This window comes from Thalassophryne amazonica, chromosome 2 (genome assembly GCF_902500255.1).
Source record: "Thalassophryne amazonica chromosome 2, fThaAma1.1, whole genome shotgun sequence".
NCBI classification, from domain to species: domain Eukaryota; kingdom Metazoa; phylum Chordata; class Actinopteri; order Batrachoidiformes; family Batrachoididae; genus Thalassophryne; species Thalassophryne amazonica.
Genome location: NC_047104.1, coordinates 5444033 through 5465727, shown reverse-complemented (window position 1 = coordinate 5465727; position 21695 = coordinate 5444033). Strand labels below are relative to the sequence as shown.

Genomic DNA, 21695 nt, shown 5'->3' with positions numbered 1-21695 from the left:
TGTAATCCACTGGCCGCAGACCTGAGTGACTGCACGTCTGGGTCAGTGGTCTGATCATCCACCATGAGGGTGTAGTCCAGGCTGAGGTGGACAGTGGCTGCAAAAGCTCAGGAGAGGCAGTCTGTGACAAAGTTTATCTTGCCAGCAACATGCTGTATGTCTGTGGTGAACTCTGAGGTATAAGCGAGCTGTCGCTGTTGCTGGGCGGACCAGTGTTCAGATACTTTAGCCATGGCAAAAGTCAGCGGTTTGTGGCTGACAAAAGCTGTAAACCGCTGGCTCTCCAGCAGTGTCTGTTAGTGTTGGACGGCGAGGCGAAAGGCAAGCAGCTCCCGGTCAAAAGTGCACTCGCTGGGGCATAACTGCTGACTAAGGCCCTGGTCACATGGCACTAATGAAGGGCAACGAAGCCCAAAAGAAACAAGAAATCTGGACTTATGTTGAATTTCAGAGGCATTGTTTCACCGTTGTGCAGCTTTGTTCCTGCAGCTGGCGCTTCATCAGAATTTTCAAACTGTTGAAAAATGTGAACGAATCCCAGCGACAACCTCAATTCGTCCAACTTCGTCCAACCTCCCAAGTCCGACGTATTGCATGAATGTTGATGATATCTGAACGGATCAATAAAGCTCAGACAAGCTGAACGTAACATCTTTGTATCGCTGATGACTCGTCCATGTGTGGGACTAAAAACAACGTTGTCATACAGAAACAATAGCAGTAAGAACATTTTATCAACTACTTTAACTATTTACGTACGTTCCAACCATTCCTGGCTGGCTTGCGTGTGCGCACACGTTGTTGTTGTAAAAACAAACAACATCTCTCACCTGTTGTCAAACAACCAAATCTTGCACCTGCAAGTACTGTGGACATGAGGACAAGGCTGGCTGCACTCGGTCTCATACCAGTGTCAGTCAGTCACATCATCATGAATGTTTTATTTTGATTTTGTTTAAAGCGTCAAGGTTGACGATCGCTTCATTTTTCTTTCATTATTTTCGGTTTTGTTTCGTTCCTTTTTGCGCTCTTGATTCACAGGCTTTTCAGTGATGGGAACAAACTAAAGGATCATTCGTCCACCTTTTCTTGACAATTTGTGACTTTTTGACTTTTTATCCTTCATTCAACTATCACTGTGTGACGTGTGACTGGGCCCTAAAGAAAACGAGCAGCTGCCAGGCACTGTTCACTCACTGCTTGGGCATTGCGCCCACAGCATAATCCTATGCATCCGTGATGATGGCTATGGGGGTGTCCAGCAATGGGTGAGTTATGTTTGTTGTGGCCGCTAAGGCAGCTTTGGCATCCATGAATGCTGTGTCTCTCTCAGCGGACCAGTCCACCAGGTACTTGGACGCTTTACCCTTCAGGGCCTCGTACAGGGGGCACATAACCACAGTGGCCTTGGGAATGAAGTGGTGGTAAAAGTTCACCATTCCCCAAAACTCCTGCAGGGCACATGCTGTGACCAGCTGTACGATCGCGTCCGGCTGCAAGACCTCGTCCACCTTAGATGGGAGTGACACAGCCCCATCCTTGGTGTCTCTGTATCCCAAGATGTCAGTGGTGGTCAAACCAAACTGGCACTCAGCTGGGTTGATGATCAGCTCATGCAGGCTGAGACATTCAAACAGTACCTCTGCACATCTGGGCATGTTACACATACCAAAAAGGAAACACACTCGGTATGGTGAATTATGCCCATTACATGTTGAATGTCCCCCACAATATGATATATACACCAGAGTGTATTTTTGTGGGTGTATTGGTCATCTGGGATTCCAATGCTGCTCAGCATACGTGCACCAGGAAGCTGTTCTGGAATATTGTGTCAAAACTAAACATCTTTTTTTCATTATTTTGCAGAGGCAATTCCAGAAAACACCACTTTATTCTGTTTTGTTGGACTCGTGAAATCCCCACAGAAAGTACCCCTTCCTACATGTAAACTGGACCCTGATGGCCCGTATCATCATCACTAGCTCATATTTATGAATTATAATGTTTAAAAGAATTTGCATTAGTGTCTCATAATTATGTGTAATTTTTTTTTCAGCATTAGGTCATAATTATTGTTATTTTTTGTCTTGTGGCAAGCAGGTATGGTTGCTGGTGACTTTTTAGCTGCTTCCGTTTTTGTTCAGGGTCACCCATTTAATTAATTAATGACACATTTAAGTAATTATTTAATGATGTCTATTTATTTAATTGTGGCACTTTTATTCCTCCATAACCACACATACACAGAGGGATTTGATTTGATTTGATTCTTCTTCCTCCTTATTTAAGAAATCCAAATGGCTAAAATTATTTATGTGTGCGTGTGCGCGCGTGAGAAAGCCAGACGCACAGGCGCTTGCTTCCCACCAAACCAGTTGGTGGCAGTAAAGCACGTTTTATTTTCTTGCCTCGCGTCACGTCAGCTCACGAAGAAGACGGACAGCGCGTGGTCGCTGTCTCCGCGGGAAACGTCCCAAAACAAGCCTCGCGTTATGGACTCGTTTGTGTTTTCAACCTGACTTTATCGGAGTTTGGCTGATTAGTGTTCGTACTTATACGTGGATCTGAAGTTGACGGTAACGACGGTTTGTCCGGTAACATGGCAGAGAGACCGGAGGATCTGAACCTCCCCAACGCGGTCATCACCCGGATCATCAAAGAGGCGGTGAGCTCCGAAAACACGACCAAAACCGACGTTTACTGCCCACGGACGATTAGTCGGTAACGATGTATGGCTGTCATCAGTCGTTAACTGACGACAAACTAATGGTTACTGTTAAATTATTTCACTGTTCCTTCCCACTGTAGCCAAGTGCTTGCTCACAGGGGGTCGTTTTGACCGTTGGGGTTTTACATAATTATTGTATGGCCTTGCCTTACAATATAAAGCGCCTTGGGGCAACTGTTTGTTGTGATTTGGCGCTATATAAAAAAATTGATTGAATTGATTGACTGTTAAATTGAGTTTGAGAGTAATCTGAGGATTTATTTGCTAATTAAAACCCATAAATCTAAATACGGTAAAGAATCAAAGTAAAACATCATGAAAAATATTTAAATACAGTTTCATAGTTGAAACACTAAAAGTTGTTTTTCTGGTTTGGTTGAACCACTTGTTGATTTGGTTCCGCTGTTGATACAGTAAATAGTAAATAATAATTAATACAGTAAATTATACTGGAGCCCAACCAGGATGGATTTTTTTGTGGTTAACAGTAGCTATCTGTACCTAGCTGTATTTATATGTAGCATCTCTTTCTCATTGGTCAGTATAGGTCACATGATTAGATAGTTAGCGTTTTAACATAGATTCCTAAACCAGGTTAACTGCAACCCGTAACCATAGCAAGGCTGCACACATACAAATAGAATTTCGGTTTGCTAATATGGCTACATGTGGATAGCTACAATCACTTGCCCAGTTCCGCATCATTGCCGGTTCCGGATCACTGCTGTAGTATTTGCGCCACTGTTTCTCGTAATCAGCAGGAATAAGTTAATACTTGGTACCAATGGAAAGACTGATGTTTTGTCTACAAACAACCACAAGCTCGACCGGATCCAGCCATCTTTGTGATCAGCAGAGGAATCAAAACATCCCGGTGTCTGTGGTGTGCGCGCTTTTTCTCACTTACCCATTCCTGCAAGTTTGAAAGTAACAATCTATAAGACATAGCAAAGGTGAATTAGCCATTCGGTGTTTTTGGTTCTAGAGTGGGAAAATACTTACTTGTGTAGAAAATGTCAGTGTGTTATGTCTTGCTGTTTAATTTCTGGGCACATTTATCTCCGGCGCGAAAATTTGCCGGTTGTGGATCACTGAAGCAGCAGCCTTGTGTCAGTACTTGTGAGCCTTGTGGACTTTGGGGGTCATCTCAGAATCACGAATGGGCATGAATGTGGGGGCTTTTACTTTTTAACTTGAGAGAAATCTCACCTCCACACATTTAATAAGTATAATTTCTATCATTTTGTGTCCAAAACACATTCTCGGGCACAGTGTGTATCATTCTGCATTAGAAGGGCTCCAGCCAGATGCCAGGAATAAACCCAAAGTGACACAGAGTGTGAGATCCAGAACCGGGCAAAGTGATCCATTTCTGGCAAATGATTGCACCACACATAATGTGGCTTCACACTTTAAGTAGAAGGGCTACACCACCCAGACTTCTTCAGCTAGATGACATCCAAATACCCAATACAACAATACACAATGAAGGACATTCAGTTGCATTATGGCTCTGTATAGCAGGACTTTAAAAGAGGTCATCCAGAACTGGGCAACCGTCTACTTTTTTTGGGGGGGGGGGGCAGGTCTACATAGTGCGCCTTAATAGAGAGAGTGGCGACATGATGAGTTGGGAAACAAAACAATCGCGTTACTCATGGTGCTATCTTGGGTTCGCTGCATGTAAATCCAGCTATTTTATTATTTGCTGAAAATGTCGGGTTGTTGTGCATTTGGATGCACAAATAGACACAAGAGCTTCAAGATGTATAGATTCCCTTCAGATCCCAACAGAAGAAACATTTGGGAAAATAAAGTCAACCGTGTGGGATGGAAGTGACTTCATCAAAACTTTGAGAGGTAAATTTATTGTTCAGTCCCATGTACAGTAAAACTCACCTAAACCGTCATCATATAAACCAGACAGTCACAAAAAAAGTCCCAAAGTTTTTGTGTTGTGTTGATTTTGTACACGGATTTTCACTCACGTTGGATAAAATGTCCCACCCAATCAATGTATTTCCATTAAACCCCTCGCATGTGGGACCGGAGTCATTTCCGTGTTTAAAAGCCTTACCGTTTATTTTTTTCACACAGTGCTCAGACTCGGAGCCACAGTCTGACATGCACCTGTTAAATCAGACACAGGAAAAGGCTGTGAGTTCACACCTTGCTGCTTTCACTGCTTCGTCTGCCATCATATTATAATAGTTTTTTTGCAGTGTGCAAGCTGATTACATTTTAATAATGGATCAAATACATTTGGCAGAAAAACATTTTCAGAGGAAATTTTGACCTGGTCATTAAATGAGGCGCATGTCCCGATTCAGGATTCCCCGGAGATGTTTGGCACCTTCTGGCTGTAACTAATCTGTTACATGGATATCACTCATATCGGATAAAATGTCCCGTCTGATCGCAGTGAATTCCATTAAAACCCCCGAGCAGTCTGGACGTGCACAGTAACAGAGGTACAAATTAAAGTTCAGCTCTGACACTCACTGATTTGAGGAAAGTGGGACCAGAGTCATTTCTGGGATTAAAAGCATAACCGTTATTTTTTCAAACCGTGTTCAGACTTGGGGAACAGCCTGACGTGCACCTGTTAAATCAGACACAAAAGGCTGTGATTTGACACTTTTCTCTTTAACTCCTTCGTCTGCCATCATATTTTAATCGGTTTTTACAGTGCGCACGCTGATTACAAATGGATCAGAAAAGTCTGCACGTTTACAGCACAAAGTCTGAAAAAGACGAAAATGTTCAGCTTCCCTTTGATTTGGAGGTGATGACTGAAAAAAAAAGAAAGAAAGAAAAGCTTGTTGAGGGTCAAATTAGTCCAGAATAAAGCAAAATCCAGAGACGGAGAACTTTAAAACTGTCACGTACATGACACGAAGTTACAGAGCTGCAGCTGCATAAATCAGGCTTTAAATTAATTAAATAAATCATAAATTGTAAATTTGATAGCTTAACTATTTTTATATTTATTTTTATAGCACCTGTACCTGGATGTGTTGCTGTATGTGGTTAAAGGATTTTTAAAAAATGTTGAAACCATAAAAGGTTCATTCAGTAGTTCAGCGCAGTTGGAACCAAAATGGCGCCATGTTCTAAGTTGACACTCTCTCAATTAAGGCACACGAGTTCAACACCAACATTATGGAGTAAAAATGGAACGCTGATGTATGTGAAGCTCTACAGTGAAGCTCTGCAACTAGAAAGTATTCACAGCGCTTCACTTTTCCCCCCTTTTATGTTACAGCCTTATTCCAAAATGGATTAAATTAATTTTTCCTCAAAATTCTACACACAATGACAATGTGAAAAAAGTTTTTTTTTTTTTTTTCCTTTTTTGAGATTTTTGCAAATTTATTAAAAATAAAAACTAATAAATCACATGTACATGAGTATTCGCAGAGCAGCGGTGGTGCCCAAGTAGAGTAGTTAGTGTGCTTGGTTTCAGTGCGGAAACTTTCTGGTTCAAACCCCACCGCTGCCACATTTCTCTGTGTAATGTTGCGTGAGGAAGGGCATCCGCTGTAAAACTTGTCAAATCAACATGCAGATCCTCATTCCCAGAGTGAAAAACAAAGGAGCAGATGAAGGAACTCATTTTTACATATTGCATACAAGTATTCACAGTCTTTGCCATGAAGCTCAAAACTGAGCTCAGGTGCCTCCTGTTTCCACTGATCATCCTCAAGATGTTTCTACAGCTTAATTGGTGTCCACCTGAGGTAAATTCAGTTGATTGGACATGATTTGGAAAGACACACACCTGTCTATATATAAGGTCCCACAGTTGACAGTCAGAGCACAAACCAAACATGAAGGCAAAGGAATTGTTTGTAGACCTCAGAGATGGAATTGTCTGGAGGCACAAATCTGGGGAAGGGAACAAACATTTCTGCTGCTTTGAAGGTCCTAATGAACACAGTGGCCTCCATCATCTGTAAGTGGAAGAAGTTCAGCTCCACCTGGACTCTTCTAGAGCTGGCCGCCCATCTAAACTGAGCGATCAGGGAGAAATACCTTAGTCAGGGAGGTGACCAAGAACCCGGTGGTCACTCTGTCAGAGCTCCAGTATTCCTCTGTGGAGAGAGGAGAACCTTCCAGAAGGACAACCATCTCTGCAGCAATCCAGCAATCAGGCCTGTATGGTAGAGTGGCCAGACGGAAGCCACTCCTTAGTAAAAGGCACATGGCAGCCCACCTGGAGTTTGACAAAAGACACATGAAGAATGACAAAATTCTCTGGTCCGATGAGATAAAGATTGAACTCTTTGGCGTCATGTTTGGAGGAAACCAGGCACCATCCCTACAGTGAAGCATGGTGGTGGCAGCATCATGCTGTGGAGATCTTTTTCAGCGGCACGAACGGGGAGACTTGTCAGGATTGAGGGAAAGATGAATGCAGCAATGTACAGAGATCCTGGATGAAAACCTGCTCCAGAGCGCTCTGGACCTCAGACTGGGGTGACGGGTCATCTTTCAGCAGGACAGTGACCCTAAACACACAGCCAAGATATCAAAGGAGTGGCTTCAGGACAACTCTGTGAATGTCCTTGAGTGGTCCAGCCAGAACCCAGACCTGAATCCAACTGAACATCTCTGGAGAGATCTGAAAATGTCTGTGCACCGACGCTTCTTATCCAACCTGAAAGAGCTTGAGAGGTGCTGCAAAGAGGAATGGACCAAACTGCCCAAAGATAGGTGCACCAAGCTTGTGGCATCATATTCAAGAAGACTTCAGGCTGGAATTGCTGCCAAAGGTGCATCAACAAAGTATTGAGGAATGGCCGTGAATACTTATGTACATGTGATTTCTTAATTTTTTATTAGATCCGCCAAGGCCAAAATCATTGGTGTTTGTTTATTTGTTTATTTATTTAGTTGGCTGGCTGGCTGGCTTTTAGCAATATTACATCAAAACTACTGGACAGAGTTTGATGAAACTTTCACCATAGATAGATATTAGGGCATGGAAGACTCCACTGACTTTTGGAGGTGATCCAGATCCGGTTTGGTGGATGTCAGAAATCTCTGTTTGTTCTTGTTTTTAATAAATGTGCAATAATAATAATAATATAAAAAAAAGTTTTCATGTTGTCATTATGGTGTCTTGTGAGTAGAATTTTGAGGGGAAAATGAATTTACTCTATTTTGGAATAAGGCTGTAACATAACAAAATGTGAAAGTGAAGCCAAGTGAATTCTTTCCAGATGCACTGTCTGTTGGCATTAGTATCAGGTGTGATGGGAATGTTCAAACTGATAAACTTTATTGTTTTTGTGCAAATATTTGCTCATTTTGAAATGGATGCCTGCAACACGTTTCAAAAAAGCTGGGACAGTGGTATGTTTACCACTGTGTCACATCACCTTTCCTTCTACAAGCCCTGGCAATAATTATGGAATCACCGGCCTCGGAGGATGTTCATTCAGTTGTTTAATTTTGTAGAAAAAAAGCAGATCACAGACATGACACAAAACTAAAGTCATTTCAAATGGCAACTTTCTGGCTTTAAGAAACACTATAAGAAATCAAGAAAAAAAGCTGTGGCAGTCAGTAACGGTTACTTTTTTAGACCAAGCAGAGGGAAAAAAAATATGGAATCACTCAATTCTGAGGAAAAAATTATGGAATCACCCTGTAAATTTTCATCCCCAAAACTAACACCTTCATCAAATAAGATCTGCTCATTAGTCTGCATCTAAAAAGGAGTGATCACACCTTGGAGAGCTGTTGCACCAAGTGGACTGACATGAATCATGGCTCCAACACGAGAGATGTCAATTGAAACAAAGGAGAGGATTATCAAACTCTTAAAAGAGGGTAAATCATCACGCAATGTTGCAAAAGATGTTGGTTGTTCACAGTCAGCTGTGTCTAAATTCTGGACCAAATACAAACAACATGGGAAGGTTGTTAAAGGCAAACATACTGGTAGACCAAGGAAGACATCAAAGCGTCAAGACAGAAAACTTAAAGCAATATGTCTCAAAAATGCACAACAAAACAAATGAGGAACGAATGGGAGGAAACTGGAGTCAACGTCTGTGACCGAACTGTAAGAAACCGCCTAAAGGAAATGGGATTTACATACAGAAAAGCTAACCGAAAGCCATCATTAACACCTAAACAGAAAAAAACAAGGTTACAATGGGCTAAGGAAAAGCAATCATGGACTGTGGATGACTGGATGAAAGTCATATTCAGTGATGAATCTCGAATCTGCATTGGGCAAGGTGATGATGCTGGAACTTTTGTTTGGTGCCGTTCCAGTGAGATTTATAAAGATGACTGCCTGAAGAGAACATGTAAATTTCCACAGTCATTGATGATATGGGGCTGCATGTCAGGTAAAGGCACTGGGGAGATGGCTGTCATTACATCATCAATAAATGCACAAGTTTACATTGATATTTTGGACACTTTTCTTATCCCATCAATTGAAAGGATGTTTGGGGATGATGAAATCATTTTTCAAGATAATGCATCTTGCCATAGAGCAAAAACTGTGAAAACATTCCTTGCAAAAAGACACATAGGGTCAATGTCATGGCCTGCAAATAGTCCGTATCTTAATCCAATTGAAAATCTTTGGTGGAAGTTGAAGAAAATGGTCCATGACAAGGCTCCAACCTGCAAAGCTGATCTGGCAACAGCAATCAGAGAAAGTTGGAGCCAGATTGATGAAGAGTACTGTTTGTCACTCATTAAGTCCATGCCTCAGAGACTGCAAGCTGTTATAAAAGCCAGAGGTGGTGCACAAAATACTAGTGATGTGTTGGAGCGTTCTTTTGTTTTTCATGATTCCATAATTTTTTTCCTCAGAATTGAGTGATTCCATATTTTTTTCCCTCTGCTTGGTCTAAAAAAGTAACCGTTACTGACTGCCACAATTTTTTTTCCTGATTTCTTATAGTGTTTCTTAAAGCCAGAAGTTGCCATTTGAAATGACTTTAGTTTTGTGTCATGTCTGTGATCTGCTTTTTTTCTACAAAATTAAACAACTGAATGAACATCCTCCGAGGCCGGTGATTCCATCATTTTTGCCAGGGGTTGTAACAACACTCAATAAGCGTTTGGGAACTGAGGACACTAATTGTTGAAGCTTTGTAGGTGGAATTCTTTCTCATTCTTGCTTGATGTACGACTTCAGTTGTTCAACAGTCCGGGGTCTCCGTTGTCGTATTTTGTGCTTCATAATGTGCCACACATTTTCAATGGGTGACAGGTCTGGACTGCAAGCAGGCCAGTCTAGTACCCGCACTCTTTTACTATGAAGCCACGTTGTTGTAACACGTGCAGAATGTGGCTTGGCATTGTCTTGCTGAAATAAGCAGGGACGTCCCTGAAAAAGACGTTGTTTGGATGGCAGCATGTGTTGCTCCAAAACCTGGATGTACCTTCAGCATTGATGGTGCCATCACAGATGCTGGCTTTTGAATTTTGCACTGGTAACAATCTGGATGGTCTTTTTCCTCTTTTGTCTGGAGGACACAATGTCCATGATTTCCAAAAACAATTTGAAATGTGGACTCATCAGACCACAGCACACTTTTCCACTTTGCGTCTGTCCATTTCAAATGAGCTCGGGTCCAGAGAAGGCGGCGGTGTTTCTGGATGTTGTTGATGTTTGGCTTTCACTTTACATGGTAGAGTTTTAATTTGCACTTGTAGATGTAGCGACGAATTGTCTTCTGGGATCAATAAAGTTTTCTGAATCTGAAGTGTGTTAACTAACAATGATTTTCTGAAGTGTTCTGAGCCCATGCGGTAAGATCCTTTACACAATGATGTCAGTTTTTAATACAGTCATGTCGTCTTTCATGGCCTCATATCTATCTGTGGTGAAAATCTCATCAAAATCTGTCCAGTAGTTTTGACATAATCCTGCTAACAGACAGACAGACAAATAAATAAATAAACGCAGCTGATTTTATTACATCCTTGGTGAACATTAAAAACGAAGAAAAAAAAAAATCAAGATTTTTCAAAATGGAATGTTCTTGTCACGTGACTTGTGTCCTTGTTATGTATTTGTACAAATTGCAGAAATAAAAACCTTCATGTTCACTTGGTGTGTGTGTGTGTGTTTCATCAGCTCCCAGACGGTGTGAATGTGTCTAAAGAAGCGAGGAGAGCCATTTCCCAAGCAGCCAGTGTGTTTGTGCTCTACGCCACGTCCTGGTGAGGAAAACGCTCCACAGATCCTCCTCAGTGTCACGTTTTAAACCACAGGTGTCCCTGAAACCAGTCAATCGAACATGGCCGTTGGCTGCAGCTGACCTTTTTATTATATTTTTTTGTTGACGTGTTCCTCTGTTACGGACAAACTCTGGCTGGGATGATAATCCTATCTCCAGATATGACGCTTAACACGATTGCTGGGTGCTGATTCAAGGTGAATCTGCATGTTTAATTGGCACAAGTTTTACACCGGATGCCCTTCCTGATGCAACTCCACATTGCATGGAGAAATGTGGCAGGGGTAGGGTTTGAACCGGGAACCTTTCGCACTGAAACCAAGCACGTTAACCACTTGGCCAGCATTTTAAAAAACTAAATTAAGTGCTTTTTAAAGTAAATTGCTTCCCGTCAGTGTTTCTTTCATAACCCTGGACTTGACTGCACAGCCATGTTTTGCATTCAGGTCCGGCAGTTTCGACTTATTTGTTATATCGCAATGTGACCGCCGCAGTGCATCAGGCAGGCGACCTGTCGCTAGGGTTGGGTATGGAGAACCGGTCCTTTTCGGATATCGTTAAGAAATGATTCGATCCACCAATATCAATAGTCTTTTTGCTTAACGATTCCCTTATGGTCCTTCAGAGCAGCCCGTTGTTTTGAGGGTGTTTGTCGGGAAAATGACCATTCCTCTACATTGATTACAGACCCTGCAGCGGGTCTGTAATCAACCGTTTCTGCAGTGCGACACCACTTTGAAGCGTGAACCAATGAAGGAAAGCTTCGATCAACTAGCTCGTTGGTTTCTTTGATTCGCTGCTCTTCAGAAATGGCAAGTCCGCTTCTTAACTCCTCTCAAAGACATTAAAATATCGTGAGTCACTTTTGTGTGGATTAAAGTCACTAACTGGGACTCTTGTTGCAGTCAAGAAACAAGAATCGTCCTCCATTCCATTGACACAGCTCCAAACGTTGCGCGGCTCTCTGCTGAGACAGAGTCCGGTCAGAATTATCAATTCAATTCAAATTTATTTATATAGCACATTTAAAACACAGCTGCAGCTGACCAAAGTGCTTCACAATAATAGCAATACAAAAGTGTAAAATATTAAAGGAAAATAATAAAATAAATAATCTAAAAATACAGAGCAAAATAGCAGAGCTAAGCATTCACCACTTAGCCAGTGTTGAAAGCCAGGGAGAAGAGATGAGTTTTCAGTCTGGACTTAAACTGTCCTACAGACTCTGAGGACCTGACAGACCGAGGAAGACTGTTCCAGAGTCGTGGCGCTACCACAGAAAAGGCTCTATCACCTCTGGATTTAAGCCTGTCTTTAGGAACAGCCAGGAGAAGCTGGTCAGCTGACCTCAGAGCCCTATGTGGAGTGTACGGCTGCAAGAGCTCACTCAGATACATCGGGCCTATACAGTGCAGACACTTAAAAACAATCAGCAAAACTTTATATTTAACATGAAAGCCGACAGGGAGCCAGTGTAAGGTGCAGAGCACAGGGGTGATGTGCTCATGCTTCTTTGTTTTAGTCAAAAGGCGGGCTGCAGCATTCTGTACACTCTGCAGGCACTGTAGGGAGCGCTGGTCCAGCCCAACGTAGAGAGCATTACAATAATCCAGACGTGACGTTATAAATGCATGGATAGCTCTTTCAAAATCAACTCGAGTAAAATAAGATTTAATCTTGGAAAGACTCCTCAGCTGAAAGAAGCTGGCCCTGATGACAGAGCTGATGTGCTTATCAAATCTGAGCAATGGGTCAGCTATCACCCCTAGATTTTTTACAAAAGGGCGGCAAAAAGTGGACAGAGGACCAATAACACTGTCTTGTCCTTGTAGAGGGTTACTTTGCTCGAACACTAAAATCTCAGTTTTATTTTTATTAAGATTCAGAAAATTAGCTCTCGTCCAGACTTGTACATCATTTAGACAGTCCTGTAGTATTTTTACAGCAGCCTGGGTATCACAGGAAATAACAGGAAAGTAAATCTGAATGTCGTCTGCAAAACAATGAAAACAGACTTTTTTAAAAACAGACCCAAGAGGGATCATGTACAAAGCAAAGAGAAGTGGTGCTAAAACTGAGCCCTGGGGCACGCCATATTTAAGAGGAGGCACAGAGGAAGAGTACTGTCCTACATTAACAGATAAACGTCTGTTGGAAAGATAGGACCGAAACCAATTCAGCGCTGAACCCTTAATACCTATGTGCATCTCAAGGCGAGTCACAAGGACACTGTGGTCCACTGTGTCAAAGGCTGCAGATAAATCTAAACACAGAAAAACCACAGAGTTCCCAGCATCAACAGTTAAAAGAAGATCATTGAAAACTTTTAAAAGGGCTGTTTCAGTACTGTGTCTTAATTTAAAACCAGATTGAAACTTCTCCCCTATTTCATTAAGATCCAGATAAGCCTGCAATTGGTCATAGACAGCTTTCTCTAAGACTTTAGACACAAATGGCAATTTAGAGATCAGTTTATAGTTGGACAACACATTTGGGTCAAGATTGTTCTTTTTGATGAGTGGCTGGACTACAGCATGTTTTAGAGCTGACGGAAAACAGCCACTTGATAGAGAAGCGTTCACAAGTTCAGCAATGTACGGACCAGTACACTGAAAAACATCTTTAAACAAATGACCTGGAACAATGTCCAAAGTGCAGGAAGAAGACTTAAGCTGATTAACAATTTTAGTCAGCTCCCAAATAGATACAGGATTAAAACAATCAAAAACAGCATGACACATGGATGGATCTGCTGACTCCACCTCAGTTACAGGACATGATCTAAGATCAGAGATTTTATCTCTGAAATAAGAGAGAAAATCTTCACAAAGGCTGGCCGAGGGCACAGCAGTATTGCTCGCACAAGGATTTATGAGCGAATTCAGAGTGTTAAAAAGCACTTGAGGTTTATGACAGTTTGAGGACACAAGATCTGACATGAATCTAGTTTTAGCAGCTTTAGCTGCTCTCTGATACTCGGACAGTCTGTCCCTCAGTATTTGCAAGGAAACGTGAAGATGATCTTTTTTCCATTGTCGCTCAGCGCGCCTACAAGAGCGCCTGAGTTCACTAGTGTGCTCATTTAGCCAAGGCTGTGCCGTGGGCTTTAAGTGCTTCAGCCATAAAGGAGCCACAGAGTCCAAAGCCTTTGTGCACGCAACATTAAAATAAGAAAGGAGTTCATCAGGAGTTGTGTTATCTGAGTCGTTTCTATATGTTTCATGAAATGCATCAGAAAACAGGGCGGCTGACTCAGTATTGAATGTGTGCGCCGTGGCGCACAGACTGACCACGCTCCGAGTCAACGTTACAGAGAATAAAACAGCAAAGTGATCAGAGAAATGGGTTTCACAAATCTCAGTTACATTAGTCTTAAGACCGAAAGAGAGCACAATGTCTAAAATATGCCCCTTCTCATGCGTACAGCTTGACACAGACTGAGTCAAATTAAAAGAGTCAGTCAAATCCAAGAAGTCTTTAACCATCGGCTTGGATTCGCAACAGACGTGGATATTAAAATCCCCAACAATCAGAAAGTGATCGTAATTCAATGATAAGCTGGCCACAAAGTCAGTAAAGTCCTGAATGAAGTCTTTATTTGGCTTTGGAGGGCGATACACCAGTGCGCACTGGACTGGAATATCAGAGCTTATCACAAAAGTCTGCAGTTCAAAGTTGGAAAACAGATCTGCCGGTACCTGCCAACAGGTGTAGCTTTCTTTATATACAGTAGCTAGTCCACCGCCGGAATTAATAACTTCAAAATGAATTGCAGCTTTAAATAAAATGACACCTCTTTCCAAACGCTGTAATACAGACAAGTAACTACAATTGACTAAAACATTTTTTTTTCCTCCCAAAATGAGACGTCTTTATGAATTACATCCTGACGTGCAGCACAGCAGCTGCAAGAGCTCAGATGTATGGAAAGACATTCATGCCAATAATGTCTGAAAGGAAATGCTTTTGACAAAAACTACAGATTTTCTTTATTTCTATTTATGTCCAGAGATCAAGGATCCACCATGTAGAGTTTATTATGTCCGTATCCAGTGACCAATTTCATATTTATTTACTTTAAGACTCAATAAAATGTTGTTCAATTCAATTTCAATTTATTCGGCTTATAAAGTGCTAAATCACTACAAAAGCCATCTCAAGGCGCCTCACACAGAACAGTTCAACATAAAAAATTAAAATACATAAATAAAAAATTAAAATTAAAATACATAATTAAAAATAGAAGTAAAAGAATAAAACAGATTAAAAACTATTCATAAGAAAGAGAATAAAAATAGGCTTTAAGTCTTTAAAAATGTCCACGGACTCCGACTGCCTCACGGGTGCAGGAAGACCGTTCCACAGAGCAGGTGCACAATAAGAAAAAGCTCTTTGACCTGCTGACATAGAAAACCTGTAAAGCCTACTTTTAGGACACAAAAGATTCGCAAGAGGTATCGATAAGGGAATCGATAAGAAATCGGATCGATAATGGTATCGATAAACTCTTATCGATACCCATCCCTACCTGTCGCTGAGATCTTTCATTAACTTTTTCGTGCTGTGCATGAAAATTGGACACAGGGTTCCACAGCAGACTTGACCTTTGCCTTCGTGACTCTTCGCCTCGGTCTGACCTGCGTTTGGCTCGACTCATTTTGGCGCCGTCTGGTTGACGGTCCTGAAATATTTGTCAGTGCCTAATTTGATTGACATGGAAAAATCCCCACTGCGATCTCTTGCCATCCTCCCCCCAAAAAAGTGTTTCTTGCGTCTGTTTTTAATGGCGGTTTTTCCACTGCACCCTCTGCTGAAAATTCTTTCCCGCTCCATCTGCAAGGAACTGAATTTGAATTGTATTGATTCAGGGCTTAAAAAGCAACTTTAAGATTGTTTAACAAACATCATGATGCTATGAGTTTCAGTCCCAAACACTCTTTTGAACACGCTAACTTGGTGACATCAGCATAAAATAATTTTAAATACATTTGTGATGAGTATTAATAATCTTTTCTTTCTCTCTCTGCAGTGCGAACAACTTTGCAATGAAGGCAAAAAGAAAAACTCTGAATGCAGGAGACGTCTTGGCCGCGATGGAGGAAATGGAGTTCGAACGATTCCTGGAGCCTCTCAGAGAAGCTTTAGAAGGTGTGTGTGGACAGTCAGGTCAATAAATATGTGGGCACGGCTCGGATATTTTTTTTTTTTTTCCGACCTGTTGCCTTCCTGCTCTGTGTTATTCCCCCCCCCCCCCCCCCAACCAATTAAACTATAGATTTTATAGATTTTTAAAATATGCTCAGAAATAAATGGTAAGGAATCAATATTGTATAATCAGAATATTTAACAGAATGCCCAAAGTTACTGAATACCTCCCCTTTGTCTAATGAAATAATAATAATAATAACTAGGACTGCAAACAGTCATATACGGGCCATTGTTCCGCGCAACCGCTTACCCAGGCCAGTGGGTGCCCTTGTGACCACATGTGGGCATGTGCATGCAGGGCCAACCAGTCATCACACAGTTAAAATTTTAAACAAATCACACAATGAATCAAGGAGTTATGACATGTTGATTGTTCATCCACTAGGGGGCGCTCAGTGTACAAACAGAGGGGCCGGGTGTGTTCAGGGGCCAACCGTCATCATACATGTGAAGTTTCAAGTCAATCAGGCAAAGCATGAAGGAGTTATCATGACTTGATGTTCCATGGCAAAGGGTCAAAATGGCGGCACCATAGCGGCCACACCCTTCAACATAGAGAAAAGCTTACGATAACTTTTGGTCAGTATCAACTTTGGATGTTGTCAAAGAAAGTTGAAGTGCATTGGACAAAATCCCTAGGAGGAGTTCATTTAAATACAACGTGAGGAAATGATGGCAAAATGACAAGAAAATTAAAAATGGCCGACTTCCTGTTTGGAGTAGACAAATGGTGCAAGAGACTTTTTTGTACGTCTATGCAAGTCAGACGTGTACCAATTTTCATCTCCCTAGTACACAAAAATCCCTATGGGGAGGGGTTTTTGAAAGTTTCAAGGGGGCGCTATTGAGGCATTTTGCCCCGCCCACGGGCAAAGCCCCTATGAATTGTAAGAGGTTGTCATGCTTGACCTGTGTATCAATTTTCATGATGATATGACAAAATTAAAGCCGTGAAAAGGAAGAACGTAATTTCATGGCGAAAGGGCGATATTCGGTACGCCACTACACAGAAGCCGTTACTCGTAAGTTCATGGCGATCATCGCTTATGTTCACCAAGTTGTTCAGCATGTTTTAGAAGTGGAAGGAAGTTGATGGTGTTAAGTATGTGACATCAGGACCTGTTTAAGTATAATGTTTCATGCCGAAGGGTCAAAATGGCGGCGCCATAGCGGCCACACCCTTCGACATAAAGAAAAGCTTTCGATAACTTTTGGTCAGTATCATCTGTGGGTGATGTGGAAGAAATTTGAAGTGCATTGGACGAATTTCGTGAGGCTACGATGAAAAAAGCCCAATGAGGAGGGGTTTTTGAAAATTTCTAGAGGGCGGTATTTCACGATTTTTCTGCGACCATGTGCGACGCCCCCAAAATATCGCATTTCGGATCTGGCCGGACAACTTTGGAAAGTTTGAGTTTTTGAGCATGGGAAGAGGCGGAAATTTCGATTTCAAAAGTGAGAATAATAATAATAATAATAAATAACTAGGACTGGAAGCAGTCATATACGGGCCCTCGTTCCGCGCGACCGCCTACCCTGGGCAGTGTGTTCCCTTGTGACCAAATGTGGGCATGTGCGTACAGGGGCAACCACTCATCCCACAGTTCAAATTTCAAGCAAATCATACAGTGCATGAAGGAGTTATGACATGTTGATGGTTCATCCACTAGGGGGCGCTCAGTGTACAAACAGAGGGGCCAGGTGTGTTGAGGGGCCAACTGTCATCATACATGTGAAGTTTCAAGTCAATCAGGCAAAGCATGAAGGAGTTATCATGACTTGATGTCCCATGGCAAAGGGTCAAAATGGCGGCACCATAGCGGCCACACCCTTCAACATAGAGAAAAGCTTTCGATAACTTTTGGTCAGTATCATCTTTGGATGCTGTCAAAGAAATTTGAAGTGCATTGGACAAAATCCCTAGGAGGAGTTTGTTCAAATACAACATGTGGAAATCATTTCAAAATGAGAAGAAAAAGCAAAATGGCCGACTTCCTGTTTGGAGTAGACTCATGGTGCCTGAGACTTTTTTGTACGTCTATGCAAGTCACACGTGTACCAATTTTCATCTCCCTATTCCAAAAAAAACCCCTATGGGGAGGGGTTTTTGAAATTTTCAAGGGGGCGCTATTGAGGCATTTTGCCCCGCCCATGGGCAGACGCCCCTATGAATTGTAAGAGGTTGTCGTGCTCGACCTGTGTATCAATTTTCATGATGATGTGACAAAATTAAAGCCGTCAAAATGAAGAACGTAATTTCATGGCGAATGGGCAATATTCGGCACGCCGCCACACGGACGCCGTTACTCGTAACTTCACGGCGTTCATCGCCTACGTTCACCAATTTGTTCTGCATGTTTTAGAAGTGGAATGAAGTTGATTAGGTTAAGTATGTGACATCAGGACCTCTTAAAGTAAAAATAGGACATTACCCGCCACCACCGGGGAGCGCTATGGCGCAGGTGGGAACTTAAGATATGTAGACGTTCAGGGTGGAGCCCTCATCATGTCCAGCAAGTTTGAAGGATCTACGATGAAGTATGTGGGCGTGACAGCCGTTCGAAGTGAAATGGCGTGCTCCGAAAAGCTCGCCAAAGTTTGACGACCCCTAGCAGCCACGCCTTTTGACTTAATTAGAATCTTTTGATAACTTTTGATCACCATTGTGTTGTGATGATTTTGACCAAATTTGAAGACGATTGGATAAAATCCCTAGGACGAGTTCGTTCAAATGTAAGTAGTATGGCCAAAAATGGTAAAAATTTGCTCAAAATCGAAACTTAAAATGAAAATGGCCGACTCCCTGTCGATATTTCACCATGACAGTAAGAGACTTTTTTGTGCATCCTGGCATGGTAAATATGTGTACCGAATTTCGTGAGGCTACGACGAAAAAAGCCCAATGCGGAGGGGTTTTTTGAAAATTTCTAGGGGGCGATTTTTCTGCGACCATGTGCGACGCCCCCAAAATATCGAATTTCGGATCCGGCCGGACGACTTTGGAAAGTTTGGAGAGTTTTTGAGCATGGGAAGAGGCCGAAATTTCGATTTCAAGAGTGAGAATAATAATAATAATAATAAACAGCGCAATTACAATAGTGTCCTCGTAGGACGTTGCCTACTCGGGCCCTAATAATAATAAATAATAATAATAAATAATAATAATAAACAGCGCAATTACAATAGGGTCCTCGTAGGACGTTGCCTATTCGGGCCCTAATAATAATAATAATAATAAACAGCGCAATTACAATAGGGTCCTCGTAGGACGTTTCCTACTCGGGCCCTAATAATAATAATAATAATAATAATAATAAACAGCGCAATTACAATAGGGTCCTCGTAGGACGTTGCCTACTCGGGCCCTAATAATAATAATAATAATAATAAACAGCGCAATTACAATAGGGTCCTCGTAGGACGTTGCCTACTCGGGCCCTAATAATGATCTGGTGGAACTCTACGTGCCGGCCCGGGCTTTGCCGTCGCAGGATGCAGGACTTCTCTGTGTTCCCAGGGTGAAGAAGAAGTCAACAGGTCAAAGAGCCTTTTCGTATTGTGCACCCACCCTGTGGAACAGTCTTCCTGCGACCGTGAGGCAGTCTGATTCTGTGCACATTTTTAAGTCAAGACTCAAAACCTATTTTTATTCTCTTTCTTATGGATAGTTTTTATTTTTGTTTTATTCTTTTACTTCTGTTTTTATTTATGTATTTGAATTTTTTATTCAGTTTTAATTATTTATTCAATTTTATGTTGACTTGTTTTATGTAAGGCGCCTTGAGACGGTTTTTGCTGTGATTTGGCGCATTATAAGCTAATTAAATTAAATAATAATAATAATAATTAAAAAATAATAATAATAATAATGAAAAATATTGACTTAAAATAAGGTGCATGTGACATTTATTGGTGCAGGTGAATTTACAACCGATCATCACTTTTACAGCCAGTTTTCTTTTAACAAGTCAGTCCAATCTTAAGTTATTTTCCTTCATGCAAGACCTTCATATTAGGGGTGGGATGATCTCATATCATTATCGTATATATCATATCGTTTTTTTTTTTTGTTTTGTTTTTTTTTTTTTTTTTACTGTCATGAAACAGTGAAAAGTCACCTGCATGGAGGAAATAATGACTTTTTATAGAAAAATCATAGATTTATAAATATGCAAATAGGAAACAGTTAACATCAAGAATTATAGTTTATACTTTAGAATATTTTTTTAATTATTCAAGACTTTCTACATAATTAGTCAATCAATCAATCAACTTGTTTCTTATATAGCGCCAAATCACAACAAACAGTTGCCCCAAGGCGCTCAGTTTAAAACCCGGGTCAGGTCAGCCCTGCTCCTGGGGGTCACCTGCCCCATGTTATCCGGGTTAACTGGGTGGTTCAAAAAACATGACACGGTTTCAGAACCTAAAATCTGACCCTGAGTGCTTTTGTTCCTTTACAGTGTATAAAAAAGGCCAGAAGGGGAAGAAGGATGTTTCGGAGCAGAAGCGCAAAGATAAGGAGAAGAAGAACGATTCAGAGACCAATAAAAGTAGAGAAGAGGAGGATGAGGAGTGCATGGAGGAGGAGCCTGAAGCCGACGCTGAGGGGGCGGTGACGGCAGAGGAGGAGGAGGTGGAGAACTGAGACCGCTGGAACATCCAGAACCTGCATCTCCTCCACTGAGGTCAGGGGGTGATGGCATTTAATCAACCCTCCAGGCCAAACTACCATGACCTCACAGGGGGCGGAGTTACAGCTCCAGGTGTCTTCAAACACGTCTACTGATGTCAGAGTCCATCAGCAGATGGGACACAATGAAAAGATATACAAGTTTTGTTTTGTTACTTCAGTCTGATCCATAAGTATTTGGACATCTTTGGGGCATTTGGTTTTGTCTGTTGAGCAAATTTCAGTTTAACCAAATAATTCAAAGTGTGTTCTTACAGTTTAATTAAATTATCAAACCTGGATGAACAGCAGATGAACTACCTTTTTCTTGTCCATCAGTTTAAGTCTCTAGTTTGAAGAGTTTTAATTGTAACTTGTCGCCTTTAATGTCATTAAATGTATGTACATGTCCAAAGAGTAATGGAACGCATCCAGCTGACACCCCCCAGAACATCAGGAAAACTGAAATAACTAGAGCCCCACGCTCGTAGAGCATGAACATGAATGAATGAATGATTTATTCAGCACACAAAACTCCATATCAAAAAAAGAAAAGATTTTACAGGAGGACATGTGGCTGAAAGGGTGGAGGCAGAAGCACACACACACACACACATATATATATATACACTCAACAAAAGTATAAACGCAACACTTTTGGTTTTGCTCCCATTTTGTATGAGATGAACTCAAAGATCTAAAACTTTTTCCACATACACAATATCACCATTTCTCTCAAATATTGTTCACAAACCAGTCTAAATCTGTGATAGTGAGCACTTCTCCTTTGCTGAGATAATCCATCCCACCTCACAGGTGTGCCATATCAAGATGCTGATTAGACACCATGATTAGTGCACAGGTGTGC

At 41.5% G+C, this 21695-nt stretch overlaps 1 protein-coding gene across 1 annotated transcript; it reads left to right on the top strand.

Annotated features, from left to right (window-relative positions):
- Window positions 1–2602: 2602 nt before the first annotated feature.
- Window positions 2603–21138, top strand: pole3 (polymerase (DNA directed), epsilon 3 (p17 subunit)). The gene is made up of 4 exons (XM_034183223.1): window positions 2603–2668; window positions 10845–10930; window positions 15977–16095; window positions 20619–21138. Exons 1-4 carry the CDS (start codon window positions 2603–2605, stop codon window positions 20801–20803), a joined length of 456 nt encoding a protein of 151 aa, XP_034039114.1. The 3' UTR covers window positions 20804–21138.
- Window positions 21139–21695: the final 557 nt, after the last annotated feature.

Coding starts and splice junctions, on each gene's coding strand:
- pole3 (XM_034183223.1), top strand. CDS start 2,603: ATGGCAGAGAGACCGGAGGATCTGAACCTCCCCAACGCGGTCATCACC. Junction 2,669..10,844: donor CCCGGATCATCAAAGAGGCG/GTGAGCTCCGAA, acceptor GTGTTTCATCAG/CTCCCAGACGGTGTGAATGT. Junction 10,931..15,976: donor GTGCTCTACGCCACGTCCTG/GTGAGGAAAACG, acceptor CTCTCTCTGCAG/TGCGAACAACTTTGCAATGA.